This window comes from Pollicipes pollicipes, unplaced genomic scaffold, assembly GCF_011947565.3.
Source record: "Pollicipes pollicipes isolate AB1234 unplaced genomic scaffold, Ppol_2.1 Scaffold_7231;HRSCAF=8579_pilon_pilon_pilon, whole genome shotgun sequence".
In the NCBI taxonomy this organism is placed as follows: Eukaryota; Metazoa; Arthropoda; class Thecostraca; order Pollicipedomorpha; family Pollicipedidae; genus Pollicipes; species Pollicipes pollicipes.
In genome coordinates this window covers 30,792,732-30,806,100 of record NW_023597034.1, presented here as the reverse complement: position 1 = coordinate 30,806,100, position 13,369 = coordinate 30,792,732, and the positions used below count along the sequence as shown (strand labels likewise).

Sequence of the window (13,369 nt, the reverse complement as noted above, 5' to 3'; positions counted from 1 at the left end):
ACTCAGTCTAGCCCTTCTCGATATTCCGAGGCGAGCTGCGTCAGTCAATATTTCGGAGTCGCTATGAAACGAGATAAAACGTCTGCGGCTCCGAGCTTGCCACACAGGTGAGCTGCTTTCGCTCCGTTGGGGTAGCCCAATCCCGACATCCCGTGCATGGCTCCACCCCAGCGAACCGCCTCCGGTGACTGCGACCGCCGTGTTCCAGCTGAGGCTCTGCCAGCGGACGGCGCCGCGGCCGCGCGCGCTCAGCTCTCCCGTGACGTCACCGCTCGACCAGTGGCCGGACGGCTGGCTGCTGCAGCACCGGCAGCAGAAGGCGCGCAGGCACCGCCGCGCCAGTCAATCGGCGAAGCCGCCCGCCCGGCCGGGTCAGGGGTCAGCGCGCACGAGCCGGCGCCGCGGCGGGGAGCCTCCGCGCGGGAGGGAGCCCGCAGACGGCGGCCAGACCGGCGACAACAGCGAGGGCGAGCCGCGCAAGGTCGTGCTGCCGCTGCTCGACCTCTCCCGTGATCCGGAGGTCAGGGACAGGCTACGCAAGCATGGGATGGTGCTGCTGGCCCAGCAGGACGGGTGCCAGTGTGTGTCCGGGCGGGGAACGGGCAGGCGTTCGGTCCCCGCTCTCTAGATTCGACTCGGAGGACGCTCTGATAGAGTTCATAGGCGAGGTTTAACCATGCACCCATCCTCTCGGCTGCGTGGTGTGCAAACGAACAAGAGTAGACGCACAGTTCAGTGCTGTATTGATACAGGTGATTATCATCTGAACTGAAACTACAGAAACCTCGTTCGGATGCCATGAAGTACTCTTGGTAATTATTCGAACCGCTCATATCCATACAACTTGAAAGAGCGGGGCATCTACACTCACCGTCTGCTCTTTTCACGGACACGCTCCCAGCAATGGGATAATCAAAGTGATGGGCGGGCAAATCAGAGGACAATACACGATAGCTTCAGTCGCTGAGTTTGCACGCTGACGGCCGTAAATGCGAGGAGCCGTTCTCACACGCACCTCCGCGGACGCCCGTGGCCCGGGAGACCGAGCACCATCCTCTGAATCGGGCATCTTGAGGCAGCGGTGTCTGGCCGCGGCGCGCTGGGGCGGCGGCGGCCGTCATCACGTGACCGACGGCGGCGGCGGCGGCGGCGCGTCAGTCGTCCACCACGGCCGGGTAGTGGGCGCTCAGACAGCGACCACGGTGCGAGAACACCATGAAGGACGGCCGGTGGCCGACAGTGTCCCACGTCCTGCCGGAAGCAAGGCGGGCGACGTCAGCGACGTCAGACAATGCTGTGTGAGGGGAGGGGGCACTGCACAGTGCCAGCCACATTCCACAAATGAGGTGCACTCATGCAATGAATGAAACAGACAATGGAAGCAATGTGATGCAGGACTAAAGTTGAGCACACCACATAGTGGAAAGATAATTCTGGAAGCTGTATAATGAGTGTCTCTACTGTGATGACAAGAAAACACTGAACTAAAATCCACACATCAGCATGCAGACCCTACCCTCCAAAGCTTTACCCCTGTCCCTTAATATAGGGCCATACCCTGATTGCAACAAGAGGGCTGCATTATAGCCACATGTATAACCCAAGATCTATGTCACTGGAATTTGCTGGCACACTGGTGATAACTGTTATGCTGGTAGGCTATATGCATATTTATTCATACTGCTAGTTGTATACCATGCCCACAGAACTGAGATAGCTGAGATACTCAGCATCACTGGACCAGATTACAGCATCACTCTTATCATGAGCTCAGGTAATTTTGCATGCATTCAAGACCAGTAAATTCTTGCTTACATATGCAAACCATCACAAAGCTCACACCAAGTTGTAAAGTACCCACAGCACAAACACACAATGCTGACAATGTTTAGAACATGCTTGTGCAACAAGCACCAGTCTTACTTTTCCTGAAGGTCGACATTAGCACGTATCTCCCGGAAATCTCCAGCTATGAAGAGTATGGCATACATGCTGAGGATGAGACTGAGCACGCCTTGCACAATTATATCAGCAGGAAGCGCTGTGAACTCCTGCTCAGTCAGCCGCAAGTACGACCGGTCTGCAACAGAGAGAAAGTAGGTGACTTACTGTTCAGGCCAAGTGCAGTGAACCATGCTCACATTTTTTAACAAGCCACACAGTCTCTAAATAAAGGCCTTTGAATGACAAATATATTTTACTGATCTATATTACAACTCATGGAGAAATACTGACAAATTCTAAGTGGGGTAGAAACAAAAATATCTGTTATCTGCAGAACAATCTTAAACACCAGTCAGTCAATAAACTCACACAATTTAATGCTATCCTCTAGAATTCAACATAGCAGGTAAGCTTATGACACCTCAATTGCCACCATCAGGAAATAGGTACTTACGCTGAGTGGCAGAATATGCTGTGTGAAGCAGGGACAAAATACCACAAGCAAACATAATTTTGTAAAATAATGATACCATGACGATGGAAACTTGCAGCGGTGAATATGAAACAAATGGAGTGTCAAACTACTTGTTCCCGGCAAAGTATCTTGCCCAGTTTCCCACGAACCAGCTACGTCAGGAAACCAGGCTTCGCCCTCCTGGTTTGCCGCTGTAATCACAGATGTCACACAGGGGACTTGGGATGAATACTTTGGGGGGAGAACAGATGTTTTACGATCAAAACACTCGATAAATGATCCAACCCCTCAACGGAGCGACACCCAACCGGGGATACTCCGAATCCCGTATACAACGATATCTCATGGCAGCGCTTGGTGCGTATAATTGGAAACATCTGCGTTACTTTGCAGACCATTCTTGTCACCAGATTAAGCAAACTGTGTAAGTGCATTTTTAAAAAAAAATATACTTATGAGATTGATGAAAATTTGATTTTCCTTATGCATTTCACAATTATTTATCTACGCCATTCGCATATCAACATACCCCATTCATGTAGCAAATAATCACAATGCTTGTTTACAAGATGCTGCGTCGTAACTGTCGCAGGCGGTTCTGGGGGTGGGTACAGTGGGTCTGTATGTGGTATCCGGCATGTTAAAATTCAGGTGCATGTTCGTGGGCGCGACTTTTATTTCGATGTGTTACGCGAGTAAAATGATTGAGAATTTATGCATGATGCGTTTGAGAGCTCATTGTATACTTTCCCTACGGAGGTTATTGTTTTGTATCACGATGGTAGACAGACGGAAGCAGTGGGTTTGCCTGCTTTGTTTTGGTTCGTGTTGACGCATGCTAATACTTTCGTGCTCCTCCTAGGCCATACACAGTTTCATGTGCAAGGGAGTACTGGGGATGTGCATCTCCTTTTATGAAGTGCTTTATGGTAATAATATGCATACAAATGTCCACATTGAAAAGATGGGGTAAACACATATAAAAGTATTGTAACATGCTATTTTATTCTCAGTGCTTCTGAGGGCTCACGGAGTCCTTAGAGTTTTTAGATTTATCAGGCAACCGGCTTTTTTTTACTTGGGTACCTGTATTGCCGACGGTGGGGAGAGAGCTACGCTGGCTGCAGGGTTCCTGTACTGCCATGATGGAGAAATGCTGTTAGGTATCAGCCGACGTAGTGACGTCACTGAAAATGGGTTTGCATCGATCGGGGTTCTTTTGGGCCGACTGAAGGCTACAAGGCATTTGCTAGCGATATGATGTCACTGGTATTCGACTGGATATGTGACGTCACTGGTTGTGAGGCTTTAGGGCTCTTTTGGGTGCAATGAATGCCGTAAAGCATCACCTGACGATATGTCGTCGCTGGTATTCAATGAAACATCAGGCGCAACGGGCCTTATTCCATCTTTACCTTTTGTACCTGTCTGCTGCAAGCATTTGCGTGCCGAATAAAAGCTTGACCGAATCACCTGAATGTGTGACGTCACCAATCATCACTTGATACGAGTGCACTTAGGCCCCACGGCCGCGGTGTATCATGTTCCGTGAAATATCACTGGGTATCGTGACGTCAGTGATATTCGACTAAATATTGGTCGCAACAGGTCAAGGTTCATTTTTAGCTTCGTACCTGTCTACTGCAAGCACTGGCGTGATGAATAAAAACTACCAAATCACGTGAGTGTGTGACGTCACTGGTCATGCATTTTTATGGATCTTATGCATTTTTATGGATCTTTGGGGGCCAACTGAGGGCCGTAAAGCATAACCTAATGATGTGACGTCACTGGCATTCGACTGTGTGTGATGTCACTTGTGATCAGATTTTACGGCCTCTTTTGGGCCGACGAAAGGTCATACGACATTAACTGAAGATGTGCCGTCACTGGTATCCGAATACAATTCAGGCGGCCATGGCCATGCTCCATCTTTACCTTTGGTACCTGTCCATTGCAAGTATTTGAATGCTGAAGGAAGGGTCTGCCGGATTACCTGAGTGTGTAACGTCACTAACCATTAATTTGTATAGACTGTTTTGAACCCACTGTAAGCCATACCACATCAGCTGACCATATGACGTCACTGGTTTTCGTCTAGGTGTCATGCGCAACAGGCCATGCTCTATCTTTGCCTTTCGTACCTGTTTACTGCAAGCATTCGCGTGCTATATCAAGGTGATGCTGAACCATCTGAGTGCGTGACGTCACTGGTCATGAGTTTATACAGGTTCACTTGGGCAGCCCAATGCAACAAAGCATCATATCCTGTAAAGCATCGCGGGATGATATGACGTCACTGGTATTCGACTCAACATCAGGCGCAACAGGCCATGTTCCATCTTTACCTTTCGTACCTGTCTACTGCAAGCATTCGCGTGTTATATCATGTCACTGGTTAAGAGTTCTTATGGGCTCTTTTCAACCCCCTATATGGTATAATGCTTCAGTTGACGATATGATGTCACTGGTGTTCGACTTAACATCAGGCACAACATGTCATGTTCCATCTTTGCGTTTCGCACCTGTTAAAGTATTGGCGAGCCTAATGATGGCTCTGCCGAATCACCTGAGTGCGTCATCATGAGTTTTTACAGGCTATTGTTGGCCGAGTGAAAGCCATTAGGCATCATCTAACGATATGTCGTCACTGGTAATCCACTAAGTGTGTGACGCCATTGGTCATGAGTTTTCCCGCGCCTTTTTGGGCCGACTTAAGGCCATTAGGCATCAGGTAACGATATGACGTCACTGGTATTCAATTAAGCATCAGATACAATATGTCATGTTTCATCTTTACCTTCCGCACCTATCTACTGCAAGTATTCGCGCGCCACATAAAGGCTCTGCCCAATCACCTGAGCGTGTGGTGCGACTGGTTATGAGTTTACGCGGGTTTACTCGGGCTAACTGAAGGACATCAAGCATCATCTGGCGATGTGACGTCACTGGTATTCAACTTAACACCAGGCGCGACAAGCCATGTTCGTCTTTACCTTTCGTACCTGTCTATTGTAAGCATTGACATGCTTAAGGAAAGCTCTGTGAAATCCCCTGAGTGTGTAATGTCACTGGTCATGAGTTCTTTACGGGCTGCTTTTTTGTACCTATAGGGTACAAGACATCAGTTGACGATATGACATCACTGGTATTTGACTTAATCTCAGGCGCAACAGGCCATGTTCCATCTTTGCCTTTCGCACCTCATACTGCAAGTATTCGCGCGCTACATAAAGGCTCTGCCGAATCACCTGAGCATGTGGTGTAACTGGTCATGAGTTTACGCGGGCTTACTCGGGCTGACTGAAGGACATCAAGCATCACCTGACCATATGACGTCACTGATATTCGGGCTGTGGCCCAGACTTATGGCCGCTAGGCGCCCTTATTTATTATTTAGCCATCAGGGCATTCCAGACCGTAGCTGCTCAGGGGCGCATCCTGTGATGTCGGGCGGAATAGCTTTGCATATACGTCGGTTTGTGGGCTGGGATCACCTTTGTTTTGTGTTTACTTTTGTTCAAAATTTTAGTCGTTGAAACAGCCCGTTGCGTTTGAAGTTGTTACTTAATGGTGCGCACAATAAAATTAGTGTGCTTAACTATGGTGCATCTCCCACCTCTGCTGCGGAACTCCGTAGCCGTAGGTGGCCAAGTGACCTCCTACCAACTGATGATCAGTGACGTCACATACTCGGGTGATTCGGCGGAGCCTTCATATAGCACGCGAATATTTGCAGTAGCCAGGTACGAAAGGCAAATATGGAGCATGACCTGTTGCGCCTGATGTTTAGTCGAGCACCAGTAACGTCATGTCAGCTGATGCATTATAACCTAAAATGGGTTCAAAGGAGCCCGTAAAAAACCCGTGACCAGTGACGTCACACACTCAGGAGATTCGACGGAGCCTTCATTCAGCACGTCAGTACCTTTAATAAACAAGTCCAAAAGGTAAAGAAAGTACGTGGCATGTTGGACCTGATGCTAAGTCGAATAACAGTGACGACATATCATCCTGTGATGCTTCACGGGAGGTGTTGCTTTGTGGCCTTGGGCGGCCCAAGTGAATCCGTATGAAGTCATGACCAGCGACGTCACCCACTCAGATGATTCGTCTGGAGTTTAGTCGATTACCAGTGACGTCATATCGTCAGCTGATGCTTGATGTCCGTCAGTCAGCCCGAGTAAACCTGCACAAACTCATGGCCAGTTACACCACACGCTCAGGCGAATCGACAGAGCCTTTTTGTAGCGCACGAATACTTGCAGTAGGCAGGTGCGAAAGGTAAAGATGAAACATGGCTTATTGCAACTGATGTTAATTCGAATACAAGTGACGCCATAACGTTGTCTGATACCTAATGACCTGAACTCGGCCAAAAAAGGCCCGTAAAAGCTCATGACCAGTGACGTCACACACTCAGTGGAAATCCAGTGACGTCATTTCGTTAGCTGATGCCTTATGGCTTTCGCTCAGCCAAAAATAGTTGGTAAAAATTCATGACCAGTGACGTCGCACACTCAGGTGACTCGGCAGAGCCATCATTTAACGCACCAATACTTTACAGGTACGAAAGGCAAAGATGGAACATGACCTGTTACGCCTCATGTTAAGTCGAACACCACTGACATCATGTCGTCAACTGATGCATTTTTCCCTATAGAGGGTTCCAAGGAGCCAGAAAAAACTCATGACCAGTAACGTTACACACCCAGGAGACTCGACAGAGCCTCCATTCAGCACGTCAATACTTGTAATAGACGGGTACGAAAGGTAAAGATAGAACATGGCCTGTCGCGCCTGATGTTAAGTCGGACACCAGTGACGTCATATCATCAGCTGATGCATTATACCGTTTGGGGGTACAAAAGGTCCCGTAAAAAGCTCTTGACCAGTGACGTTACTTACTCAGGAGACTCGACAGAGCCCTCATTCAGCACGCCCATACTTCCAAGAGACAGGTACGAAAGGTAAAGATGGAACATGGCCTGTCGCGCCTGGAGTTTAGTCGAATACCAGTGACGTCATATCGTCAGCTGATGCTTGATGTCCTTCATTCAGCCAGAGTAAACCCGAGTTAACCCATAACTAGTTACACCACACGCTCAGGTAATTCGGCAGAGCCTCTGTGTCGCGCGAATACTTGCAGTAGATAGGTGCGAAAGGTACAGACGAAACATGGCTTAGATGGAGCATGGCCTGTCGCGCATGGTGTCTAGTCGAAACCCAGTGACATCATATCGTCAGCTGATGCCTTGTGGCCTATAGTAGGCTCAAAAGAGTGTGCAAATTAATGGTCAGTGACGTACACACTCAGGTAATTTGGCAGAGCCTTCCACGGGAATGCTTGCAATGGACAGGTACCAAAGATAAAGGTGGAACATGGTCTGTCGCGCCCGAAGTTCATTCGAATACCAGTGACGTCACATCTTCAGTCATTGCCGTATGACCTTTCGTCGGCCCAAAAGAGGCCGTAAAACCTCATGACCAGCGACACGCACAGTCGAGTGCCAGCGACGTCACATCGTTAGCTGATGCTTTATGGTCTTTAGTTGGCCGCACAAAAAATCCGCCAATACTTGCAGCAGACATGTACGAAAGGTATAAATGGAGCATGACCTGTTGCCTGATGTACAGCCAAATACCAGTGACGTCATATCGCCAGCTGATGCCTAACGGCATTTCGTCGGTCCTATAGGGCCCGTGGAAACCCACGGCCATTGACGTCTTACAGTCGTATAGCAGTGACGTCGCTAGCTGACACCTTGTGGTCTTCAGTTGGCCGAAAAGCACCGTTGGAACTCATGGCCAGTGATGTCACACACTCAGGTGGTTCGGCAGCTTTCATCCAGCACGCCAATGCTTGCAGTAGACAAGTACAAAGGTAAAAATGAAGCACGGCCTGTTGCGCCCAGTATTTATTCGAATACCAGTGACGTCACGCTATCCGGTGATACTTCGCGGACCACGACACACCGTGGTCGTGGGGCCTAAGTGCACTCGTATGAAGTGATGATTAGGGACGTCACACATTGGGGTAATTCGGTCAAACCTTTATGCGGCACGCAAATGCTTGCAGCAGACAGGTACGAAAAGTAAAGATGGGACGAGGCCGGCCGCGCCTGATGTTCAATCGAATACCAGTGACGACACATGGCCAGCTGATGCATTACGGCATTCAGTGGACCCAAAAGAGCCTTACATACTCACGACCGGTGACGTCACATACCCAGCCGAATACCAGTGACATCATATCACAAGCAAAAGCCTTATAGCCTTCAGTCGGCCCGAAAGAACCCCGGTCCCGATCGATGCAAAACCATTTTCAGTGACGTCACAATGTTAGCTGATACCTCACAGCTTTTGCCCCGCACGACAATACTCGAAACCCTGCAGCTAGCGTAGCTCTTCCCTCCGTCGGCCATACAGGTACCCAAGTAAAAAATTACCGATCTGATTTTTTCATCATTTCTCAAATTCTGTTCAAATTCTTGGCCATGCTAACATGAGTATTTATGTCAATAATACGGGTAAAGGTGGTCTATAATTTTGTAATGCATTGGGTCTGTTGGAAAGGTTTCGAAATGTGCTCCCCAGACAAACCCAGAGTTTGTCCCAATTGACAGTTTTTCAACTCTGATAAACCCAGGGAATTAGGTATTGTCACCTTTGTTATTAATTTTCAGTAGTATCACCATATGCCATGAAGTAATGATAGACAGTTTGTTAGTTCAGTATAATGGTTAGCAGCTTATTTAGCTCACATAGAACATTCCCTGTACCCAAAAGGTTGCGGGCTTTTGGACTCCCATTCATTAGCAGCCACCTTGGGCTGTCTCTGCTTAAATGTGCTTGAGGCTCTGTCATGCTCTCATTAACTTGTGGGATTTTGACTGAAGAACTGTTGTGAGTTTTTCAAACCTTTATATTCTGTTGCAGCTTTTTTAAGGAATATTAAATAAAGACAATACTAATGTCATTAATGTGGTGTGCACAGTGGTCTCCTTTATAGTGTCTGTGCCACTGGCTTATTATAAAGAAAATGACAGATGAATGATATTATGCAGATCATCTATTGTGCCAAAATTGTGTGTTGAGATTCAGCCCATTCAACTGGGCTGGGCACACATATATGATGATGCATTTCAACTATCACAACTTTCATGCGTCTGCTTTTAAACCTGTTCAGCTGACTTCCATTTTGTGTTCAAACTCTGGTTACATAGCCTCACTCGGGCCAGGGTTTCATGCTTGCTTTTCAATACACTTGACTTATATCCAATGTTGAACAGTAATTTTATCTCCCAAAACAATGTAAGAAGCCTAAAAAATGCCAAACAATGGGCAATTCCATAAAATTGCTGTTAGTTTTGCCATCAACCTGAGTGTGCATTTGCAGCCATTGTCTAATCTGGCAAATGAAATCCAGCGGCAAAGCACTGCACTCATGTAATTGGGTGTCAATGAATCATTTGCATTTCTTTTCAGAAACTTGTGGAGCTCATTTAACCACCATTGACAAAAGAGCTGTAGACATCCACCTCTCAGTGAAGATCCAGTCTTGCTTGTGCAAATTGTGATCCATGTAAGTTTGTGTTTGTGTGGTGGATATCCTGTTAGCCATGCAGCTTCTTATGGTGCAGGATGCAATGCTATTTTTTGTCTTGCAAGAATTCTTGCATATTGCTAATATTTCTTGCAGTGTGTTCAAGTTTGCTTACCTGTCCCTTCATTCTTATCTGATTTGGTAAAAATATCTAAAAGTGTATTCATGTGTTTCATTTTAGTATGTTACCCATGCCACATTTTATTGCTCTGCCATATTTCAGGCATAATTGTTTAGTTGAATGGTGGTGATAAGCAAGTACATGCATTTGCGTTTCATTAGCACACATGTGTTCCACAGGGGGTAAAATATGGCTGACAAACCACGATTGAAGAACAACAAAGATGTGGCCTGCTTCTTTCTTACCAAGCACTCATGGAAGGGAAAGTGAGTATGCAGCTGTTCATCATTTGTGCCACTCTTTCTGTCATTTCAACTAAACTCGCTACTTTTCAACTTCCTTGTACATATTGACGTTGGAAGGGCCTGCAGCCATCGACCCTTGTGACTTGCCTGCTGTGGGCACTGTGCACTGCCATTTTCTCCCTACCCCCACCCCTGCCCAGGCTGCACATTGCTGTCCAGCATCTGTATGCTCCCACAATGTAGTGAGGTGAGATCATTAGGTGACCGGGCTGCCCTCCCGCGCGACAGATTCCGGCGCATCTTCTCGGTCGGCTCGGCCGGCGTGTCCACCTACAACCCGAGCTCTATGGAGGCCACCAACCAGTGGCTGTATGAAGACTTCATGGGCATCGCGCCAGCGGCCAAGGGCGGCTCGCCGCACGAGTTCACCATCCTGGTGCGCAAGGGCGGCGGCCGCAAGACAGAGACGATGCGCTTCTCGAGCGAGCACCGCGCCGAGCTCATCACGGAGACGCTCCGGTTCCGCGCCGGCTTCGGCGAGCCGCAGGAGGAGGCGTTCGTGAGTGCGGGCGGGGCCGGTGTCGCGGAAGCGGCCGCCGCTGGGGAAGAGGGGGAGGGGAGGGGGGACAGACGAGCGGCGCCGGGCGAGCTCTGGGGCGAGGGCGAGACGAGCCACCCCGGCATCGTCCGGGAGGTGCGCAGCGCGCGCGGGGAGGGGAGACGGGGGGGGGGGGGGGGGGGGGGGGGGAGGAGGGGTGCCGGAGAAGACGGGCTCGTGGTTCAGGGTTGTCGCTGGCTCAGCTGCGTGCCCACGGCTCGTGCTGTTCCGCTGCCTGTTGTGTGCTTTGAGGGCGGCGGGCATCGGCGGTGACTGGGAGAGGACAGCATGTGATATGGAGGGGGGAGGGGTGGGGTGCGGTGGGCGGTCAATGAATCGAAGTGTAATGGCGTGACTTGGCTGGCTGGCGCCCAGTGACTGCGTCCCGGAAATTGGATAGACGGGCTTGTGGGCATGGCTGCTATCGGCCTGCATGTATGGTGCACAGAATTCCAATTAGGACGCTTGGCACAGTTTGGGGCGCGACCAAGTCGCGAACCATGCGGGGGTAGGTATGGACGCGTGGTGCAGCAACATTTACGTTTAATTTTGTGAGACGTTTTTTCGTCATCCGTTGGCAGTGTTAATGATAAGGTCAGTGTGTCTGGTGAGCCCCGTTTTCCCAAGTGTCGCCAGCTTCCGCCCTGATAGCGAAATTCAAGATGTCTGCAGTAACTGTTTGCCGCTGTCTTTCCTCGTAGGCTCAGTTGTAAACGCCAGCCCATGATTCGCGCTAGCCGCACATTCTTGCTCCAGTCATGATCACGTGTGCAGCACGACAGCTTGATGGATTCTGATACGCATGAGATATGCTGAGGAAGATGGCTTTCACCGCCACCCAGCGCGTGAAGCCGCCTCGGGCTTTTCGATAGCTCGGCGTGTCCCGTCTCCGGCAGCGATGTAACGCGTTCAAGCACCACTGGTCGGAGTCGCGTCAGCCGGCCGTGCTGGAGGCGGGCCCGTGCTCGCTCGACCAGCTGGACGCCGCCACCGGCGCCGTCGTCGCCTCGTACCACTACAAGGACGTGGAGGCGGTGGCGCCCGTCTCCGACTACCCCGGCGGCTTCGTGGTCATCTGTGGACGGTTCGGCCGCATGGTGCGTGCCCACCCGGCGGCGCCCGACCGGCTGGCAGCACTGTGTGGGGGGGGGGGGGGGGGGAAGGGGCAGGCGGGTCTGCTGGGTCAGATCTGCATGAGTGTGCAGGATCATTTGCGGAGCGTGACGTCACGCCCCACCATGCCCCCAGAAGCGTTGAGAGTAGTTAGTGTTCGCTGCGCGGACGCTGTGACAGAATGGATCCTGTCGTCATTCGGACAATTGCTGTCACATGACGGACGCTGCGGATGTAACTGTCCGACGTCTTCGCCACACTGGTATAGCCGTGCTACAAGGTAGGATGCTGCTGTGGTGACGTCACTGGCGCGCGTCGCGGTCATTGGCCGGCTGAGAGGCCGCGTGGACGTGTCCGGGCAGCCTCGGGTTTATGCCACGGGGTCGCGCCTGACCCGCCCCCTCTCGCCGGCCGGCAGCACCTGTTCGCCTCGGAGAAGCGGGACATGATACTGCGGCTGATGGCCGACAAGGCGCAGCGGTGCGTGGGCGTGGCCGTCTCCGTCCGCAAGGAGCCCATCACGCTCGGCTACTTCACCGAACACCGGCTAGGACACTACAGGTGCGGACCTCAGGCGGCGCTACGCGCTCGTCTCGGCCGGCTTCGCGCTGCTGAAGCGGATGTGCGTTACTGTGTCTTCCGATGTGTGGAGAACGGACAAAATGGCAAATTAGGTGAATAGTGGCACATGCGGCGCAGGTTTTTCTGATCATTTAGGTAAGCAAGCAGCTGGCTTGTATGTTGGCTTTTCGTGCTGAATCTAGTGTAAACGGACAGGACTGTGCTTCGATCTCATTTATCGCAACGTGTTACTCACGCGTTCTTTTGCTTGTTGTCGGAGACATGCGAAGGGCTCCCTGGTAGATCATTGTGCCTTGTTAACCTGGTATTTAGTCATTTAGTCACTTTAGCCATCCGCATATTGTATAATCACAGGGACCGTGCCACATCTGCCACTCCCAGTCCCTCTTAGTGCACGGGCAGATGTGATTGTGGCAGGAATGTGCTCTGCATGGAAAGCCCGTGTCCGCCCGTCGGTCGGCGCGCGTCGGCGGAGCAGGCCGTGACGAACCCCGTGCCCCGGTGCTGCCGGGGGGCGCCGCCGCCAATTACGGCATCGTAGCCGCCGGCCCGCCTGACCGGACCACCTGTCGCGGGCGGTTTGTAGGGACAGGTCGATCGGCAGACTGCCGGCCGCCCGCCGAGCACGCGTGAACAGTTCCTCGTGCGACGCTCTTCGCGCACTTGACGGTTGGCGTGCCGCCGG

General features: G+C 50.8%; 2 protein-coding genes across 4 annotated transcripts in view; one reads left to right on the top strand and one right to left on the bottom strand.

The window, feature by feature from the left end:
• Nucleotides 1-722: 722 nt before the first annotated feature.
• EMC5 (ER membrane protein complex subunit 5) lies at nt 723-2,741 on the bottom strand. Its single transcript, XM_037234574.1, has 3 exons — nt 2,399-2,741; nt 1,924-2,080; nt 723-1,251 (listed from the first exon to the last, which is right to left on the bottom strand). The coding sequence occupies exons 1-3, from the start codon at nt 2,475-2,477 to the stop codon at nt 1,155-1,157; spliced, it is 333 nt and encodes a 110-aa protein (XP_037090469.1). The 5' UTR covers nt 2,478-2,741; the 3' UTR covers nt 723-1,154.
• Nucleotides 2,742-3,042: 301 nt separating this feature from the next.
• The window catches only part of Rme-8 (receptor mediated endocytosis 8), a 76,367-nt gene continuing 66,040 nt past the window's right edge, over nt 3,043-13,369 (top strand). For 2 of the 3 annotated variants that reach the window (XM_037234573.1, XM_037234571.1), the window contains exons 1-6: nt 3,043-3,070; nt 9,908-10,004; nt 10,326-10,412; nt 10,680-10,950; nt 11,886-12,086; nt 12,521-12,663. In XM_037234573.1, coding sequence (XP_037090468.1) covers nt 10,336-10,412; nt 10,680-10,950; nt 11,886-12,086; nt 12,521-12,663 — 692 coding nt within the window. In that variant the 5' untranslated portion in view covers nt 3,043-3,070; nt 9,908-10,004; nt 10,326-10,335. The other variant, XM_037234572.1, reaches the window with a different exon arrangement.